A 17,157-nucleotide genomic window follows, 5' to 3' on the forward strand; every position below is an offset into this window, starting at 1 on the left:
CATCCCTGCTCTAGGAGCACAGTACCATCTGGAGAACACATAAAAACAGAGAATCGTAGAGTTGGAAGGGACCCAAGCGTCATCTAGTCCAACCCCCTGAAATACAGCAATCTCTTGGCCAATGTGGGGCTTGAACCCATGACTCTGGGATTAAGAGTCTCGTGCTCTACTGACTGAGCTATCCTTCAGGTCATGCTTGATTTACATTCTGGCCTAGCCTCCTCCATTACCCATGTAGCTTATTTACTACTGCAATTCTGACCGCTAGATTGCTCTTTGGGCCAATAACGTGAGAGCTAGGCACACATTACTTATGCACTGCATGCTGCAGGGGTGCAAAGCTGCTAAACCAGTGTTTCTCAAACTGGGGTCTCCAGCTGTTGTTGGACTACAACTCCCATCATCCTTGACCACTGGTCCTGCTAGCTAGGGATTATGGGAATTGGAAACTATGGAGACCCAAGTTTGAGAAACACTGTGTTAAACTGTATCATTTGAACAGTCAACTCTCCTACATTTTTGCTGTCCCCTCTCCCTTTTTGACTCTACATATCCCTTCACATTTACAATAACCTAAACACATCCAGAGAAAAAGCTTGGAGAACTGATCAAGCGGAGTGGACAACATGTATATCTGACCTGTTCCTCTTGAGACTGCATGCAGGGTTCACTACGACCGGGATGCTATTCTACACATTCTCCGTTGTTCCTTACTCTTTTCGTGGGGTCATCATATGCATTACCTAAGTCAGACAACCACACAGCCTTGCCTGCCAAAACTAAGTTTTAATGATATGCACAGACTGGAGGCAAACTTCTGTGTTTTGCCTCTTACATTCCCTCCAGCGCAGCAGAAGTCTCAGGCAGGTCATGGAGAGAAAGTGACGTAAATGAAAAAGTATCTGCCAGGTAGGTAAGTCACCTCACTGCTCAGGGGCTTTGTTAATCCGGTCTCCTAGAAACACACCTATAGTAACCTCACTCTTCCCGGGCACCCAACGGAAATGATGCACTCACTTGTCCTGTTCAAACAAGCCTTCCATTCCCCACGGGATTCCCCACCTCCTGACCTAGTTCATATGTCATAGCTACAGAATACATTTGTTTTCTGGCTCAGATCCCACCACCATTCCTTGTCAGCGGCTTCAATTGTATTTCGTTTTCAAATATCTCGATCCCACAAATCAGCCCCCAGCAAACATAAACATGTGGAGATTTTTAAAGCCACACACAAAAACAAAGAGGGAAAGAAGCAAATTAAAGCTGGAGTAGACAAAAGAATAAGCCTTTAGCTTATTTCCAAAAGCCCATCTGGATAGAATTTACAATCCTGGGTCAAAATGAAGAACAGGCACCAACCAAACCTTCCCGGAAAGGCATTCCATAACCTGGAGAGACCAGCAAGCGTCTATAAGTCATTCAGAGAAGGCGCCTCAGAATATGCCCTCAACACAAGGGGAAGTTTATACATACAGGAGAAAGCCAAATTGGTATTACTGTGTACAGTCTCCAACTCATTCAATTTTTGTGAGCTAGTTTATTGTTCACCAATCTTCCCATCTCCTGGCTTGAAACAGTTTTTCAGCACCCTTATAATAATTGGGTGGTGGAGGTTAAGCTTCAATAACGTCAAACTTTTTCCTAACACACACACACACATGTTTCAGCATACTGACAGGGTCTATTTACACAAACATCTACATTCCTTACTTTTTTTGGAACTGCCCCCACTATCAAATAAAGCATTAAATTCGCTTTGGTTACTATTGAGAAATCCTGCAGCAATTTTGAACAGGGAAATGTGTAATGAGTGCAGGGCAAATTGCTCTCACAGCCTTCAAAACCGTCCATGCCCATGTATTTGCCATGCCTAGCATAAAGTATAAAAAGTAGGAAACTAGTGTTTTCATATACTGTATATATATCATCCACTACAACAGCTACATTTTAAAAAAATGTGGTGGATTGTTCAGGAACATCAGAAGAGTGTGCTGGATCAGGTCCACCTAGTCCGACATCCTGTTCTCACAGCAGATAACAAGATGCCTATGAAAAGCCCACAAACAAGACCTGTTATTGATGGCATCATGCACACACAACAAAATATTTCAAATATACCTGACATCACTATCATGTTATCCTCCTCTTTCCAGTAACAGAAAAGCATGAAACATTCCGAACAGAAGAGGAAGCAAAAATAAAAGGTCTTCCTAGCTGGGCCAAGACCTCCTTTTTTAATGTTTTATTTATGCTTTTACAGTAAATTGGAACATCCAACTGGTAAATTGGAGCTGAGACCTCCTATACAAACATAGGAAGTTGCCTTACATCAGATCAAACCTTTGCCCACTGATCTTTCTAGCCCAGCTTTGATCACCTCCTTGCTATATATTTAAAGACGGAGCTGTTCCACCAGGCCTTTGGGCAGGATGCAGTTTGACTTACTTTCCTTTGTATAAAACAAGCCCAAAGGAGGCCCCCAACCAGCTCCCATTTCCTTGTATGATCAGTGGAAACAGTTGGTCCTGGCAAGTATTAACCACTCTCAATTCCAACCCGATAATTGCCATCTGCCCAGATTTTAACTTGTCTGAATTAATTTTAAGATGTATTTTAATTAATTGATGTCTGTTTCCATGTATATTGTGTTTTTTATGATGTTAGCTGCTCTGAGCCCGGCCTCAGCCGGGATACAAATAAAATATTTATTAATTATTATTATTATTATTGCACTGTTATGCCACTTTAACACTCATGGGGAATCCTGGGAACTGTAGTTCTGTGTGGGTCAGCACCCAAAACAAACGACAGTCCCCAGGATTCTCCATGACTGTCAAAATAATATAACAGTGCTTTAAATGTATGTTGTGGATGCGAGCTTTGGCAGTGGCTCTCCAGAGCTTCATGCAGAGGGTTTCTCACACCACCTGCTGCCTGAGCCTTTTTAAACTCGAGATGCCAGGAAGCTGCAGTTCCACCTCCAAATACAGGACCTTGCACTGTATTCTTCTCCTCCATTAAAGCATTCCTGGTTCAGCATGAGGCAATTAGGTTCCAGGAAGGCTCAGACCTAATCCCCATGAGACTCTTTGCTAGGCCTAGGTTTAGATTTCTTTGAAGACTTTGATACGTCGGTTGCCAGGCCACAAATAGCTAGAGAACAGAAATGGAAAAAATGCTTCATGGAAGGCACATCTTTCCATGCAATTAAATGCTTAAAGCGGCACTTTTAAAACGTTTGGACCCACAAAGATATTTTGATAGGTGCACAATGAGCTTTTACTCAAAGCTCTCTTAGGTAATCCAAGATCTGAAACTCCCGTTTCTCTCCCACAAGTCTCTGGACATTCAGGAGTCAAAGCACATTTAGGCCAAAGGAAAAAAATAATAGACTATGGGCATGGATGGGTGCATCACATTCCCTTGACCCTTCAGCATTGTATCTGCAGATGACCTGAGTAAGGTCTGGGGTTGTGCATATTCAAAATGTTCCCTATGGCCTGGCACCGTGCTTCTGTCCCCAGTGAAATGTGGTAGAATCCCTTCTTACAGACTCTACTAGAGTAGTGCAGGACTTTGCATGCCATTTCAATGACTGTGCATGCGCTGTTCTTATTTGTTGATATACTCCTTAATATTCCCCCAGAAGTTCATGTCTGCAGTCAACGGGGCTAAAAGGTTTATCACTACAACAACGAACCTGAGTAAGTATTAGAAACAAAGTTTCCCTGGTCCAAATCCTGCACAAGTCCAAAGATGGCAGACTACCAAAAACCTTTTTTGAACTGACTGACAATATGGACTTGATTGACATTTGGAGAACCAAGAACCCCCTTGGAAGAGAGGGAACATTCTTCTCTGAAGCCAACATGACATGGACAAGAATTGACCAAATATGGATAATTAGAGGACTGGCACCTAAGACTCGAAAAGTGGAAATTTGCCCAAAAACTTGCTCCGACCATAATGCGGTGAAGATGGAGATGAAACTAACACCAATCGGTTCCTTCAGATGGAGGATGAATGACACCTTAGAGATCAAGAGGTTACTAAGAAGGCCCAAAAAATCCTGAGAGATTATTTTGAGATAAATTTGAATAACACGGTTGAAAAAAGAGTAATCTGGGACGCAAGCAAAGCGGTTATGAGAGGGTTTCTGATTCAACAGAATGCATTAAAGAAGAGAATACAAAATGAGAAAAAAGATAAAATCTTGAGAAAAATAAAAGGAGAGAAGAAATTAAGAGCGAAACCAATGTCGCAAGAGATTCTGAGAGAAATAAAATTATATCAAGTACAATACATGAAAATGATAAATCAGGAAGTAGAATGGAAAATTAAGCAGATGAGACAAAAGACATTTGAATCAGCTAATAAATGCGGGAAACTGCTAGCCTGGCAGATGAAAAAAAGACAAAAATTAAACACCATTACAAATCTGGATGTGGAAGGAAAGAACATACAGAATCCATTGGTGATTAGAAAGTGCTTCCAGAGATATTTTAAACAACTATACACACAAGGGCCACAGAAAGAGACTGATTTAGACCAATTTTTAAGAACAAATGGATTACAAAAAATCTCTCAAGAAAATAAGATAATGTTGAATCACAAAATTACAGAACAGGAGGTTGAAGGTGCCATCCAGAACATCCAGTTGGGCAAATCTCCAGGGCCGGATGGTCTTACCTCCAAATACTATAGATCTCTGAAAGACTGGTTAACTCAGCCACTAAAGGAGGTCTGCAATGAAATTCTGGAGGGGGAAAAGGCGCCAGAGTCGTGGAAGGAAGCTTACATTACACTTATACCGAAAACTGAGTCTGAAAAGACACAACTTAAGAACTACCGCCCCATATCCCTGCTTAATGTGGATTACAAAATTTTTGCTGATATTTTGGCTAATAGATTAAAAAAGGTATTAGTTGAAGAGATACATAAAGATCAAGCCGGCTTTCTCCCAGGTAGACATTTGTCTGACAATACGAGGAACATAATTAACATACTGGAGAAGCTGCAAGTGAACATTAATACCAAAGCAGTTTTAATTTTTATAGATGCGGAAAAAGCTTTTGATAATATTTCTTGGAATTTTATGAAGAAAAATCTTCAGGGAATGGGGGTGGGCCAAGGGTTTGAAAATGGTATAAGTGCAATTTACTCAGAGCAAAAGGCTAAGCTAATAGTCAATAATGTGATGACAGAGGAATTTAAGATAGAGAAAGGGACACGACAAGGCTGCCCAATTTCCCCATTGCTTTTTATTTCGGTCCTGGAGGTTTTGTTAAATATGATTAGAAGGGACCGTCTGATTAAAGGTATTCAGGTCGGAGCCAAACAATACAAATTGAAGGCTTTTGCAGATGACCTAGTTTTGACATTACAGGAGCCAGAATCTAGTACGAAAAGAGTATTAGAATTGATTCAAGAATTTGGTCATGTGGCAGGATTTAAACTGAACAAGTCAAAAACTAAAGTTCTTGAGAAAAACCTAACACCGATTGAGGAAGAGAGGTTTCAGAAGGAGACTGGTTTAACATTAGCTAAGAAAGTAAAATATTTGGGGGTTAATATGACTGCTAAGAACTTAAACTTATTTAAAGAGAACTATGAGAAATGCTGGACAGAAGTGAAAAAAGACTTAGAAATATGGTCAAATTTGAAGCTTTCCTTGTTGGGTCGAATTGCAGCTATAAAGATGAATGTATTGCCAAAAATGTTATTTTTATTTCAATCATTGCAAATCTTGGACAAGATGGACTGTTTCAAGAAGTGGCAGAGAGATATTTCTAGATTTGTCTGGCAGGGCAAGAAGCCCAGAATAAAATTTAAAATATTAACTGATGTAAAGGAAAGAGGCGGATTTGCCCTGCCAGACCTTAAACTTTACTATGAATCAGCAGCATTCTGCTGGTTGAAAGACTGGCTGCTTCTTGAGAACACGGACATTTTGGACCTAGAAGGTTTTAACAATGTTTTTTTTTTTTATATAATATTTTTATTTTCCATTTAAACACAATACAACGAACATAAACATACAAAAAACAGAAAACGAAACAAAAAACATGTATCATTTCATATCCTAATTTCATATCCCATCTTCCCCGACTTCCTCATGCCTCCCCTTTCTGTATTCCAAATTCTTATTGATTGTTCAGCAAATCTTCCCTTATTTTAATTTAAATTTAGACTATTCTTCCTTATTCTCCTTGTCTTAACCATTACTAATAGTAACCATTTACTTTCCAGTCCAACATCATTCTAACTTTCATTAACTTTGTAATATTTCTTTAAATAGTCCTTGAATTTTTTCCATTCTTCTTGCGCTGCTTCTCTTCCTTGGTTTCGGATTCTGCTCGTCATTTCTGCCAAGCCCATATAGTCTATCACCTTCATCTGCCATTCTTCCAGTGTGGGTAGTTCCTGCGTCTTCCAGTACTTCGCAATGAGTATTCTAGCTGCTGTTGTAGCATACATAAAGAAAGTTATATCCGTCTTTAACACCCCTTGGCCGACAATACCCAAGAGAAAGGCCTCTGGTTTCTTGGGGAAAGTATATTTAAATACCTTTTTAAGTTCATTATAGATCGTTTCCCAGAATGCCTTAATCTTCGGGCAAGTCCACCAAAGATGAAAAAATGTACCTTCAGTTTCTTTACATTTCCAACATTTGTTATCAGGCACATGGTAAATCTTTGCAAGCTTGACTGGGGTTATGTACCACCTATATATCATTTTCATAATGTTTTCTCTTAAGGCATTACATGCCGTAAATTTTATCCCGGTGGTCCACAACTTTTCCCAATCAGCAAACAAGATATTATGACCAATGTCCTGAGCCCATTTAATCATGACCGATTTAACCGTTTCATCTTGTGTATTCCATTTCAGCAGCAAATTGTACATTTTGGACAAATTCTTAGTACTGGGTTCTAACAGTTCTGTCTCCAATTTTGATTTTTCCACCTGGAAGCCAATTTTACTGTCCAGTTTAAACGCTTCGTTTATTTGATGGTAATGAAACCAGTCTCTCACCTTCCCTTTTAATTTCTCAAAACTCTGCAATCTCAATTTGTCCCCTTCCTTTTCCAAAATTTCCCAGTATCTTGGCCACTTGGACTCCATATTTAACTTTTTAACTGCCTTAGCTTCCATTGGCGACAGCCACCTTGGAGTTTTATTTTCCAGCAAGTCTTTATATCTGACCCAGACATTTAGTAGTGCTTTTCTGACAATATGATTTTTGAAACTTTTATGTGCTTTAACCTTGTCATACCACAAATATGCATGCCACCCAAAAATGTTATTAAAACCTTCCAAATCCAAAATGTCTGTGTTTTCAAGAAGTAGCCATTCTTTCAGCCAGCAGAAAGCTGCCGCTTCATAGTAAAGTTTAAAGTCTGGCAGGGCAAACCCCCCTCTTTCCTTTGAATCCGTTAATATCTTAAATTTAATTCTGGGCTTTTTGCCCTGCCAGACAAATTTAGATATGTCTTTTTGCCACCTCTTGAAACAATCCATTTTATCAATTATTTGCAATGCTTGGAACAAAAACAACATTCTTGGCAATACATTCATCTTTATAGCTGCAATACAGCCTAACAAGGAAAGCTTTAAGTTGGACCAAATCTCCAAATCTTTTTTCACTTCTCTCCAAGTTTTTTCATAATTATCTTTAACCAAATTCACATTTTTAGCTGTCATATTTATACCCAAATATTTCACTTTTTTAACCACAGTTAACCCTGTCTCATTCTGAAACCTTTCCTTTTCTATCTGTGTCAAATTTTTCTCCAAAACCTTTGTCTTAGACTTATTCAATTTAAATCCTGCCATTTGACCAAACTCTTGAATTATTTCCAAAACTCTTTTCGTGCTAGCTTCTGGCTCTTGTAATGTAAGTACTAAGTCATCTGCAAATGCTCTCAGTTTATATTGTTTAGCTCCGACTGTTTTAACAATGTTTTTGGGTGGCATGCATATTTGTTCAATGTCTGGATAAGATACAAAGATTTACTGGAAAATAAAACCCCAAGGTGGTTGTCACCAATGGAAGTGAAGGCTCAGAAAAAGCTCAATATGGAGGCCAAATGGCCGAAATATTGGGAAATACTGGAACAAGAAGGAGATAAATTGAAATTGCAGAGTTTTGAGAAATTAAAAGATAAAGTGCGAGACTGGCTTCATTATTATCAAATAAGAGAGGCCTATAATTTGGATAAAAAAATTGGCTTCCAGGTGGAAAAAGCAAAATTGGAAACAGAATTGTTAGATCCCAAAACTAAGATACTTTCAAGAATGTATAACTTGCTGTTGAAATGGAATACTCAGGATGAAACGGTTAAATCTGCTATGATCAAATGGGCACAAGATATTGGTCACAACATTATGTTTGCTGACTGGGAACAGTTGTGGACCACTGGTATGAAATTTACAGCATGTAATGCCTTAAGAGAGAATATTATGAAAATGATATACAGGTGGTACATGACACCAGTCAAGCTTGCAAAAATATATCATTTGCCCGATAATAAATGTTGGAAATGTAAAGAAAATGAAGGTACATTCTTTCACCTTTGGTGGACGTGCCCAAAGATTAAGGCTTTCTGGGAGATGATATATAATGAAATGAAAAAGGTATTTAAATATACCTTCCTGAAGAAACCAGAGGCCTTTCTTCTGGGCATAGTCGGCCAAATGGTGCCAAAGAAGGATAGAACTTTCTTTATGTATGCAACAACAGCAGCAAGAATACTGGGAGAAGAGTTGGTGGAAGAAGACTGGAAGAAATTTAAAGACTATCTTCAGAAATACTGTAAAATTAATGAATGTTAAAATGATGTTGGATTGAAAATAAGTGGCATTAGCAACAAAGTTAACAAGAGTATGCAAAATTGAATTGATAATGGATGAAAATATAGAGTTATAATATGTTAAGATACAGAGTTAAGATAAACGAAAGAGGGTAAGGATTTGCTGATTTGATTACTTAAATGGGAATACAAAAAGGGGAGGTGTGAGGAGGCCAAGGAAATAAGATAATGAGTTAAGGTTACAAAAAATGGATTTGTTTTTATTCTTTTTTCTTTTTTATGTATTTTTCTATGTTTTTTTTTTATTTCTTTCTTTTTATATGACCTTTTTAAATTTATGTTTTTGTAAAACTTCAATAAATATCTTTAAAAAAACAAACAAATCCTGCACAAGTCCAAGTCATGTCCTCATTGGGAATGTCCAACCAGTTATGACACAGGGCATTCCTACAGCCTTGACTGAGTGTAAGAAGTACAGCATCACAACATGGGTTGTTGCAGGGGAATTATTCTTGTTGGGTAAGTCAGAGATTTTCAACCTTTTTGAGTCCACGGATCCCTTAAGCAACTACCTTCTTTCTGCGGCACCCCTGTGGGGCTCAGGAGCCCAGTTAGGTCACCCCTTGACCACAGAGCTGGCAGCCTCTCACCCCTTTTTGAACATCCTCCTCTGTGGAGTGTTCCCTCGGCCTCCTCTCCTCCTGCTGCCGCCATTCTTGCTGCCCCCCACACTACCCCAAAGAGAGGTGTCTTCCAGAGGCACCATTCACCTGCAGAGCTTATAGCCAGGCCTGCTGCAATAAACAGCTGTGCAAGCCTTTGGGAGGCAGAGACATGAGAGGGCATCAAAGGGAGGGAGGGAAAGAGGGATAGAGGCTAGTGTTGCCTGTGGCACCCCGACCATCATTCAAGGCACCCCAGGGTGCCACGGCACACTGGCTGAAAACCACTGGGGTAAGTGATAGTCAATCTGGTATGCAGGCTGGTTAGTTAGTGACAACTGATAAAATTACATCACTGACTACATCCAGGAGTTGCCCATTACACAACCTGAAGCTAATCACAACAACTATAGATGCATTGTTGTGGAATGGGATGTAGTTTCCTAGGCACGCAAGGCAATAGAGGAATCAAATAGTACAAGCAGATCATCTTTACTTGTAAATCTGGCAATACTCACCTGCATGCCTAATACTGCATTATTTGTGAGTTTGGGGGCAGGAGCTATTTGCAGGAATGTTTATAAGATCAATAACATTCAAATGGTATGTGCTTGACCAATGATGATCAGATACATTTGTGCAAATTTACTGTCTCGAGTAATAATGATAAATCACAGATGCAAATTTTGAAGCAAGCTATAAAATGAATTTTTAAAGACTCAAGTTACTAAAAAATTGAACAAGGCACTCTTGCTGGAGTTAGTATGCAGCCAAAAGCCACCTTGGCTGCAAAGTACTATAAAATATAACATTTAGTGGGTGGAAAATGCAATCACCCTGAAACAAAAGCCCAGTCTTGAGGAAGGATAAAATGCAGGCAGCACACAAATAATGTACACATGTACATTTGTAGTGTTAGGGATCAACATGTGCAGAAAGGCCTTTAGTGGCATTTCCCCATGAGTTAACCATTATTTTTGTTAAAGGGCTACTCTGCATCATAATCCATGTTGCATGGGGATGTGGGACAGATGTTTTACATGGTCACAATTTGCACACGCACACAAGAAGCCACAATGTGGAAAAGTTCCATAGTTAAAGTAAACTGGTACATTCCTGTAATATTACACTTTTCCAGGAAAAAGTGCTTAGATTTCAGCCTTTGTAATATATGTGCTTTCCCTTCCTCCTGTTGAAGATTCTGGATTTATGAATTTTCAAAACAATGCTTGGCCAGAGTCTCTCTCACAAAAGCATATTAACATTTTCCAGATCAGACCAAGGTCAGCTGGTTCCACTGTTCAGTTTCCAGGGGCAGCAGATGCCTCTGGTTACTCATGATCAAGGCGTGAAGGTGGTCGCTTTCTCCGGCCATTTGTGCCCAAGAGGTATAAACTGCTCCTGGGCATGGGGGCTCAACTCAGTAGTTAAAACTGCATTGATAGACCCACACTCAATTCACTTGCCTACTCCAGGGGTCTTCGATGTAGCACCTCTTGGCACACATGCACCCTTGACACCCATAGGGTGCCTGCTCCTCCCACTGCTGAAATTAGGCTTGAAGGAAGCATTTAGCTGTAGCCAACTGAACAGGTTGTGGTGTGTACTTGGTTGTGAGGGTGGCAGCAGCTGTATAAACACATTAAACTTAAAGGGCAAAAAAAGAAACCTGGGTTCGCTTCTACATAGTTTCATCCTTAATTCAGACTTCGTGATATATCGGTACAGTGGCACCTCGGGTTACATACACTTCAGGTTACAGACTCCGCTAACCCAGAAATATTACCTCGGGTTATGAACTTTGCTTCAGGATGAGAACAGAAATCGTGCTCCGGCGGCACAGCGGCAGCAAGAGGCCCCATTAGCTAAAATGGTGCTTCAGGTTATGACCAGTTTTAGGTTAAGAACAGACCTCCAGAACCAATTAAGTACTTAACCCGAGGTACCACTGTATATTGCAATGCTCAGCTGGTAATATATCATAATATTGAAAACTAGACATCACCCTGTCTTACAGGGAACTGCAGTTTGTGGTGAGAACTGAACCCAAGAGGGCTGAACTACAATTCCCAGGATTTTTTTTTGGGGGGGGGAGGAATGTTGTGTGTGTTGTGTTACCTACTACATTTTCTCCATTTTGTGAATAAACTCAAGGCCCCTAAATGTTGGCGACCCCTGGTCTAATACTTTTTTCAAAAACCAGCTCCTAACTCCAGTAGAAGTCCTACTTCTCCTTACTCCTGACCCGCCTTGTTTGGGTCTCTCTGGAATTCTAGTATTTTTTTGGGGGGGAATAATACTTCAGTCCATAGTAGGGCAAATCTCGACACGTCCCACAAGACACCCCAACCACCACACACACACACACAAACACACACACACACACACACACACATCTCCTTACCCCGATGGCCTTTCCCCCGCATGGCCACATAGGCCTCGTACACGTCCTTCTTGACATAGTTGAGGAAGCCATCCTTCCGGGCAAACTTGCAGACGAAGGCCTGCTCGTAGAGGCAGTCGAGGAGGAAGCAGCTGTGGATGCCGTCTTCCTCGTCCCCTCCGGGGACCTTCTCCACCAGGGCCAGGTTGCACTGCGGGTGCTTGCAGCAGGCCCGCACGCAGTCGCGGCCCCTCTCCACCGACGGCGAGGACAGGAAGGTGGCTCCGTTTTCCACCGAGGCGTCCGTGTCCAGGACAAACTCGGGCAAGCCGGCCGTGAAATGGGCCTGGCACCTGTCTCCGAAGGACTCTCCTTCCGCCGCCTCTTCCTGCCCGACGGCTACCAAGGCAGCCGCGACGAGCTGAAGCAGCAGCCCAGCCTGGACGTGAATCCGACGGGGGAGCATCGTGACGCAGACGGAGCCCCTTCTGCCGCGCAGGCGGTGGATCTCCGCAGCCGAGCGAGGGCGGCGCGCTTCGAGGAGCGGAAAGCAGGCAAAGCGCAGAAGGGCTCGCCAAGGAGAGTCGACCGCGCCGTCGACTAGGAAAGCTGAAAGGGAGTTGTTTCCCCTCCCGTCTACTTATGGCTCTTTAGCCCAAAGAGCATTTCTTTAAACAACTTTCTCCCCCAGATTTTTTCTTTTTTAAACTCTGGCTCGCCTGTTCCCAAAAAGTCCAACTGCCGATGCGCGACGGCGACTCTTCCTTTCGGTTCCTCCTCGGAGAAAATTGCGGGCGGCGGGCGCGTGTCCGGGGATCGGAAGAGTGAGGCTCCCTGGGCGCCGTCCCTTCGGTTTTGTGCGACGACTTCCTCCCTCGGACCTCTGCGATCTGTTTCCCTTTTCGGGTTTTTTTTCACTACCTGCCGACTGGTTTCAGGTGAAACTGACTCACGGGCTACGCTGTAGCCCAAGAGGGGTGTTTCCCTTCCGCGGATCTCCGATTAACTCCTTCCCCGCCGCCTGAACTTCAAGGTGCGCCCTTTAGCAAGAGCTCAGGGAGAGACAAAAGACTCCAGGTGACAGGAAGTGAAATTCAACGCCTGGACACCCAGCCCTTCCTATTTACTTTGAGCAGGCAAGAGGGAAGGGAAAGGGGAGGATGCTTAGAGGCGCGCCTTTCCCCCCAGCCGCCTCCTGTGAAAGGGAAGAGGACGGGCAGATCTGAAAGAATTGGAAGCCCTTTCAGGCCAGGGGGAGAATGTGAAATTGAAATACTGCCCATTTCTTAGTGCCCGCTCTTCCCTGTAGAAAACGCCAGGCGAAAACGGCAGCCTTTGGCTGATTGACACCCGATGTTCTGGGAAAGGGATTATGGGTTTGTTGTTCTTAATTTTATCATATATATTTTATATTGTAGTTTTATGTTGTGAACCTCCCTGAGATATATCGATGAGGGGCGGGATACAATCAAAAATAAAAATAAGATGTTCCACTGTGGTTTCCTCCCCCATTGATTTCAAATCTAAATATGACTTACATGGGGCATTTCATCCGTGAATCTTCAAATATCCCCACACAGTGAAATGTGTTACATTGAACAAACATATTTATTATTTATTTACTTAATATCTGCCAAGGAGCTTTAGGAGGCGTACATGATTCTCTCCCATCATGTACCTCACAACAACCCTATGAGGTGGGTTTGGCTGAGAGACTATTATGGGCCCTACGTCACCCAGTGAGCTTCAGGGCTGAGTGGGGATTTGAACTCAGATCTCCTGGATCCTAGTCCAGCACTCAAACCACTGCACCACACTGGTTGTAGTGCACAATATTATACACTGTAGAATTATTTATTTCGTCTAGTTATGTAATACATTTTTAAAACAAACAAATTTAATTAAAGATTTTCTTAGGTTACAGAAGTATGTGCATGGTCTCTTTTTTTTCCAGGTCATGATATCTTTTCTACAGATCAGTTACATTCAATGTGAGACTGGGAGAGGCTCCCGCTCACCCAGCAATATGCCAGAAATAGTACCACTGTACAATCCAAGTTAACAAACCAAATCCTGAGCATAGAGGTGCCTAAAAGCTTTCCAGAATGGCACGTCAGATGTGTTTCCCTGGGGAGGGCTGTAATTCATTTTTCTTAAAAAAAAAAAAAAAGCAAGATCACAAGAAAAGCATATTCTTTGTTCCATGTATAAATCCTTTAAGGAGCTAGATGTGTGCTGCAGGCCAGCGGACATCAGATCAGACGTGAGGAATCTTCGTCCCACCAGATGTTGCTGAACTACAAAACCCATCAGCTCCAGTGGCCAGGCATGATGGGAGTTGTAGTCCAGAAACATCCAAAAAGGCAAAGCTTTGTCACACCTGCCTTAGCCGTATCCTTCACTTTGCTCTGATAAAGTCAACTTTGGATCATGTCTGTGATTCAGAAAGGCGGGTGGGGAGAATAAAATTCCCCCTGCCTCTTCATCTGTAGGGCCTGCCCTGCTGAAGTATGGGGAAACCCCCAGATTCATTGCCAGCATAACTAAACTGTAGGTTCACATTCAGAGTCAGAATTCCATTGAACAGCATTTGGAGTGAGTCAACAGAGGGCGAGGGGACTCTTATCCTCGTGACCTGTTTCTATGGGCTTTCCAAGGGCATCTGGTTAGCTACTGCAAGAAACAGAATCCTAGACTAGATGAAACTTATCTTGATCCAGCTTTCTGATGCTGGAGACCAAAGCTTGCTTTTCTCTCTGTTGCTTTAGCTTAACAATGGGAAGAATCAGAGTTGATGCATCCTAGCAGGTGGGAGCCTGCAAGGCAGATATGAGCCACCCTGGCAAAACCCTCCATCCTCTGCCATGCGCTAGGTACTTGGCACTCCCCACCCTCAGCTGAATGGCAGTGTGGTAGCAGGAGAATTGCAGTCCCCAGATTGTGAGTGTGATGCAGCAGAAGATTCAAGGCATTGCCCATCCCCTTACCAATAGCCCCAGGCTCTTATAACAGGAAAATGATGCCAACAGTTTCTGCAGATTTTGTCTCGAGACTTTATTTGGATTCAATGTAGAAGTGATTTAAAACAAAGCAAACTGCACAGTTTGGCTGGTTGAAAGTGATGAAGGACACTTCCACTTTATGCTTCCTCAATAGCTGCCACAGTGCTTACTCACCCTCCTGCCACCCACCAACCTCTTAAAAACCACTTTAGGATGATCACATAAAAATCAACATTGTTTGAAAAGTCAGGGAAGAGAAGACCCTGGCTTTTGTCACCTGTCAAGCAGCCTATGTGCCAAGGGTGGTTTAAAGGGGTACCTGGGTAGTGTGTGGCGTTGTGGTTTAAACCACTGAGCCTCTTGGGCTTGCCAATTATTTTTTCCTGCCCTTAACCCTGAGGTCCCAACAATGGGTTACAACGATTAAAGCACAATGCTAAAAGCCATTTGAAACAACTTACAATCACAGAAATAAGCTGGGTCCTAAAAATATACATCCCAAAGGTCAAAAGACAGGGCAAAGAGGGGCATCTTCAGCGTCCACTGCGAGTTGTATGATGAAGGTGGCAGATGCACCTTTGTGGGGAGGGAATTTTGCGGCTGAAGTCTAGCCATGGAGAATGTTCTCTTCTGGAGCACCACCACCCTGAGTTTCTGAGGCTGGTGGAACAACCAAGAGGGCCCCCTCTGCAGATCTGAACACCTGAGAAGGACTATATGGAAGGAGGGGGTCTTTTAGATATTTGGGGCCTGGGTCATTTAAACACTAATGTGAGCACCTTGAATTGGGCACGAAACAGCTGCCAATCTCTTTCAGTGCATAATAGGTGAAACCTTACAGGTGAAACTTTACTGCAGCATCAAGATCTAGTAATGCAGAGGAGGCCTGTTACATTTGAATCTCTGCTTCTTGTGAAGTTGTTAGCGTCACTGAAGCCCTGCCAGAAAAGGGTGGTTACCTGTTCAGAAGAACCACTACGTATTGCTTTCCAGTGCCAGAATGTGTGAAAACAGGAATGACTGTGTCTTATTTTTACTCCTGCAGCTAGGTTAACTACTACACAATTAGCCTTAATAAGGATAAGGAGAAAGGTTGCATTTTATTAACACTCTTCAGTGGGGGGCAGGAACAAAACCCATTTTGATTAAATCTGCTACACAGTAACCTTCTGAGGAAATACCAGAGTATTTCGATTATTGAAGTAATCATCTTTGCTTACCTTCCTCCAACAACAACCATTTCCAAATTCACAAGGCCAGTATAATCTATTTATCTCCCTGCTCTAATGTGGAGAACCTGTGGCCCTCTAGATACTATAGGACTCCCACTCCCATCAGCCCCCAACAGCATAGTCAATGGTCAGAGTCATAGATGATGGGAGTTCTAGTCCAGCAACAGGATATCCTGCACAAATGGATACTCAGAAATCTCTGTCAAGCTTGTCAGCAGTTAAAGACATGTGCAGGCAAACATTCATGCATGTGTAATATTTGCATGCCTGTATTTTATTTAAACATGCCTTTTATTCTAGTAGAGCAATGTACTAAGAACCACCAAACATAAATCAAAAGATTAATTGCTAACTCAGCCTTGTATTTATTAGCTCACCTGGTTGACATAGGCGACAAGGAATTCCATGCAGGTGAGTGAGCAGGCTGGTAAACGAGGGACCGATTTTCTCCATCCTTCCTCTGCCAGCCTTCCACATTGCTATGCTACCTAGCTATGGGGCCGTGCCAGAGAGCACCTCCTCCTCTGTTCCAAGCATGGAAACATAGTGGGCTGGTGGGGAAAAGTTTTTGCAAACAGTTGCATGGTGTTGTTTTAACTTAGACTGGAAGAGCTGAAACTAGGACCCAGAATTGTTGCCAGCACTTGCTGCAATTGGCACCTGTCAGTTGTGATGAGACTGATCCTCTCACATTCAGCATTTTTGAAACTCCATTCACAGTTTTAGAGAAACAGATAGAATTAGTTAAAGGACGGGTGCATATTCAAGTATATACACAAGTAACTCTTTAAAAGGAAAAATCAGTGCAATGCTACCTTTTCCATTTAGCAGTGCCCTGTGGAACACTTACTTTTCAATTTATAAAGCATTTTGCTTAGTGGTGAAATTTATAGTCTCTAAACGCTGCTTACGATCTGGTCAATTTCATTATCCTGTTGACTTGTATGAGACAATTGCAATTCAGACAGTGGGTTAAACAGTTTTCTTCCCTGAGGCAAAGGGAAAGAAAGATTGCAAAAAGAAAGTTTGTTCAATTAATTTTTTTGTCTTGTTCTTTCCTAGGTG

The 17,157-nt window shown here is 42.1% G+C and overlaps 1 protein-coding gene across 2 annotated transcripts in view; it reads right to left on the bottom strand.

Moving 5' to 3' along the window:
• The window catches only part of SPINT1 (serine peptidase inhibitor, Kunitz type 1), a 37,692-nt gene extending 23,970 nt beyond the window's left edge, over positions 1 to 13,722 (bottom strand). The window contains exon 1 of one of the 2 annotated variants that reach the window (XM_083615845.1): positions 11,880 to 13,722. In XM_083615845.1, the coding sequence (XP_083471971.1) occupies positions 11,880 to 12,324 (445 nt within the window). In that variant the 5' untranslated portion in view covers positions 12,325 to 13,722. The remainder of the gene's footprint in view (positions 1 to 11,879) is intronic. The other variant, XM_083615844.1, reaches the window with a different exon arrangement.
• Between the last annotated feature and the right edge of the window lie 3,435 nt (positions 13,723 to 17,157).

The sequence above is a fragment of the Podarcis filfolensis genome, assembly GCF_964270895.1.
Source record: "Podarcis filfolensis genome assembly, chromosome: 1".
Lineage (NCBI taxonomy): Eukaryota > Metazoa > Chordata > Lepidosauria > Squamata > Lacertidae > Podarcis > Podarcis filfolensis.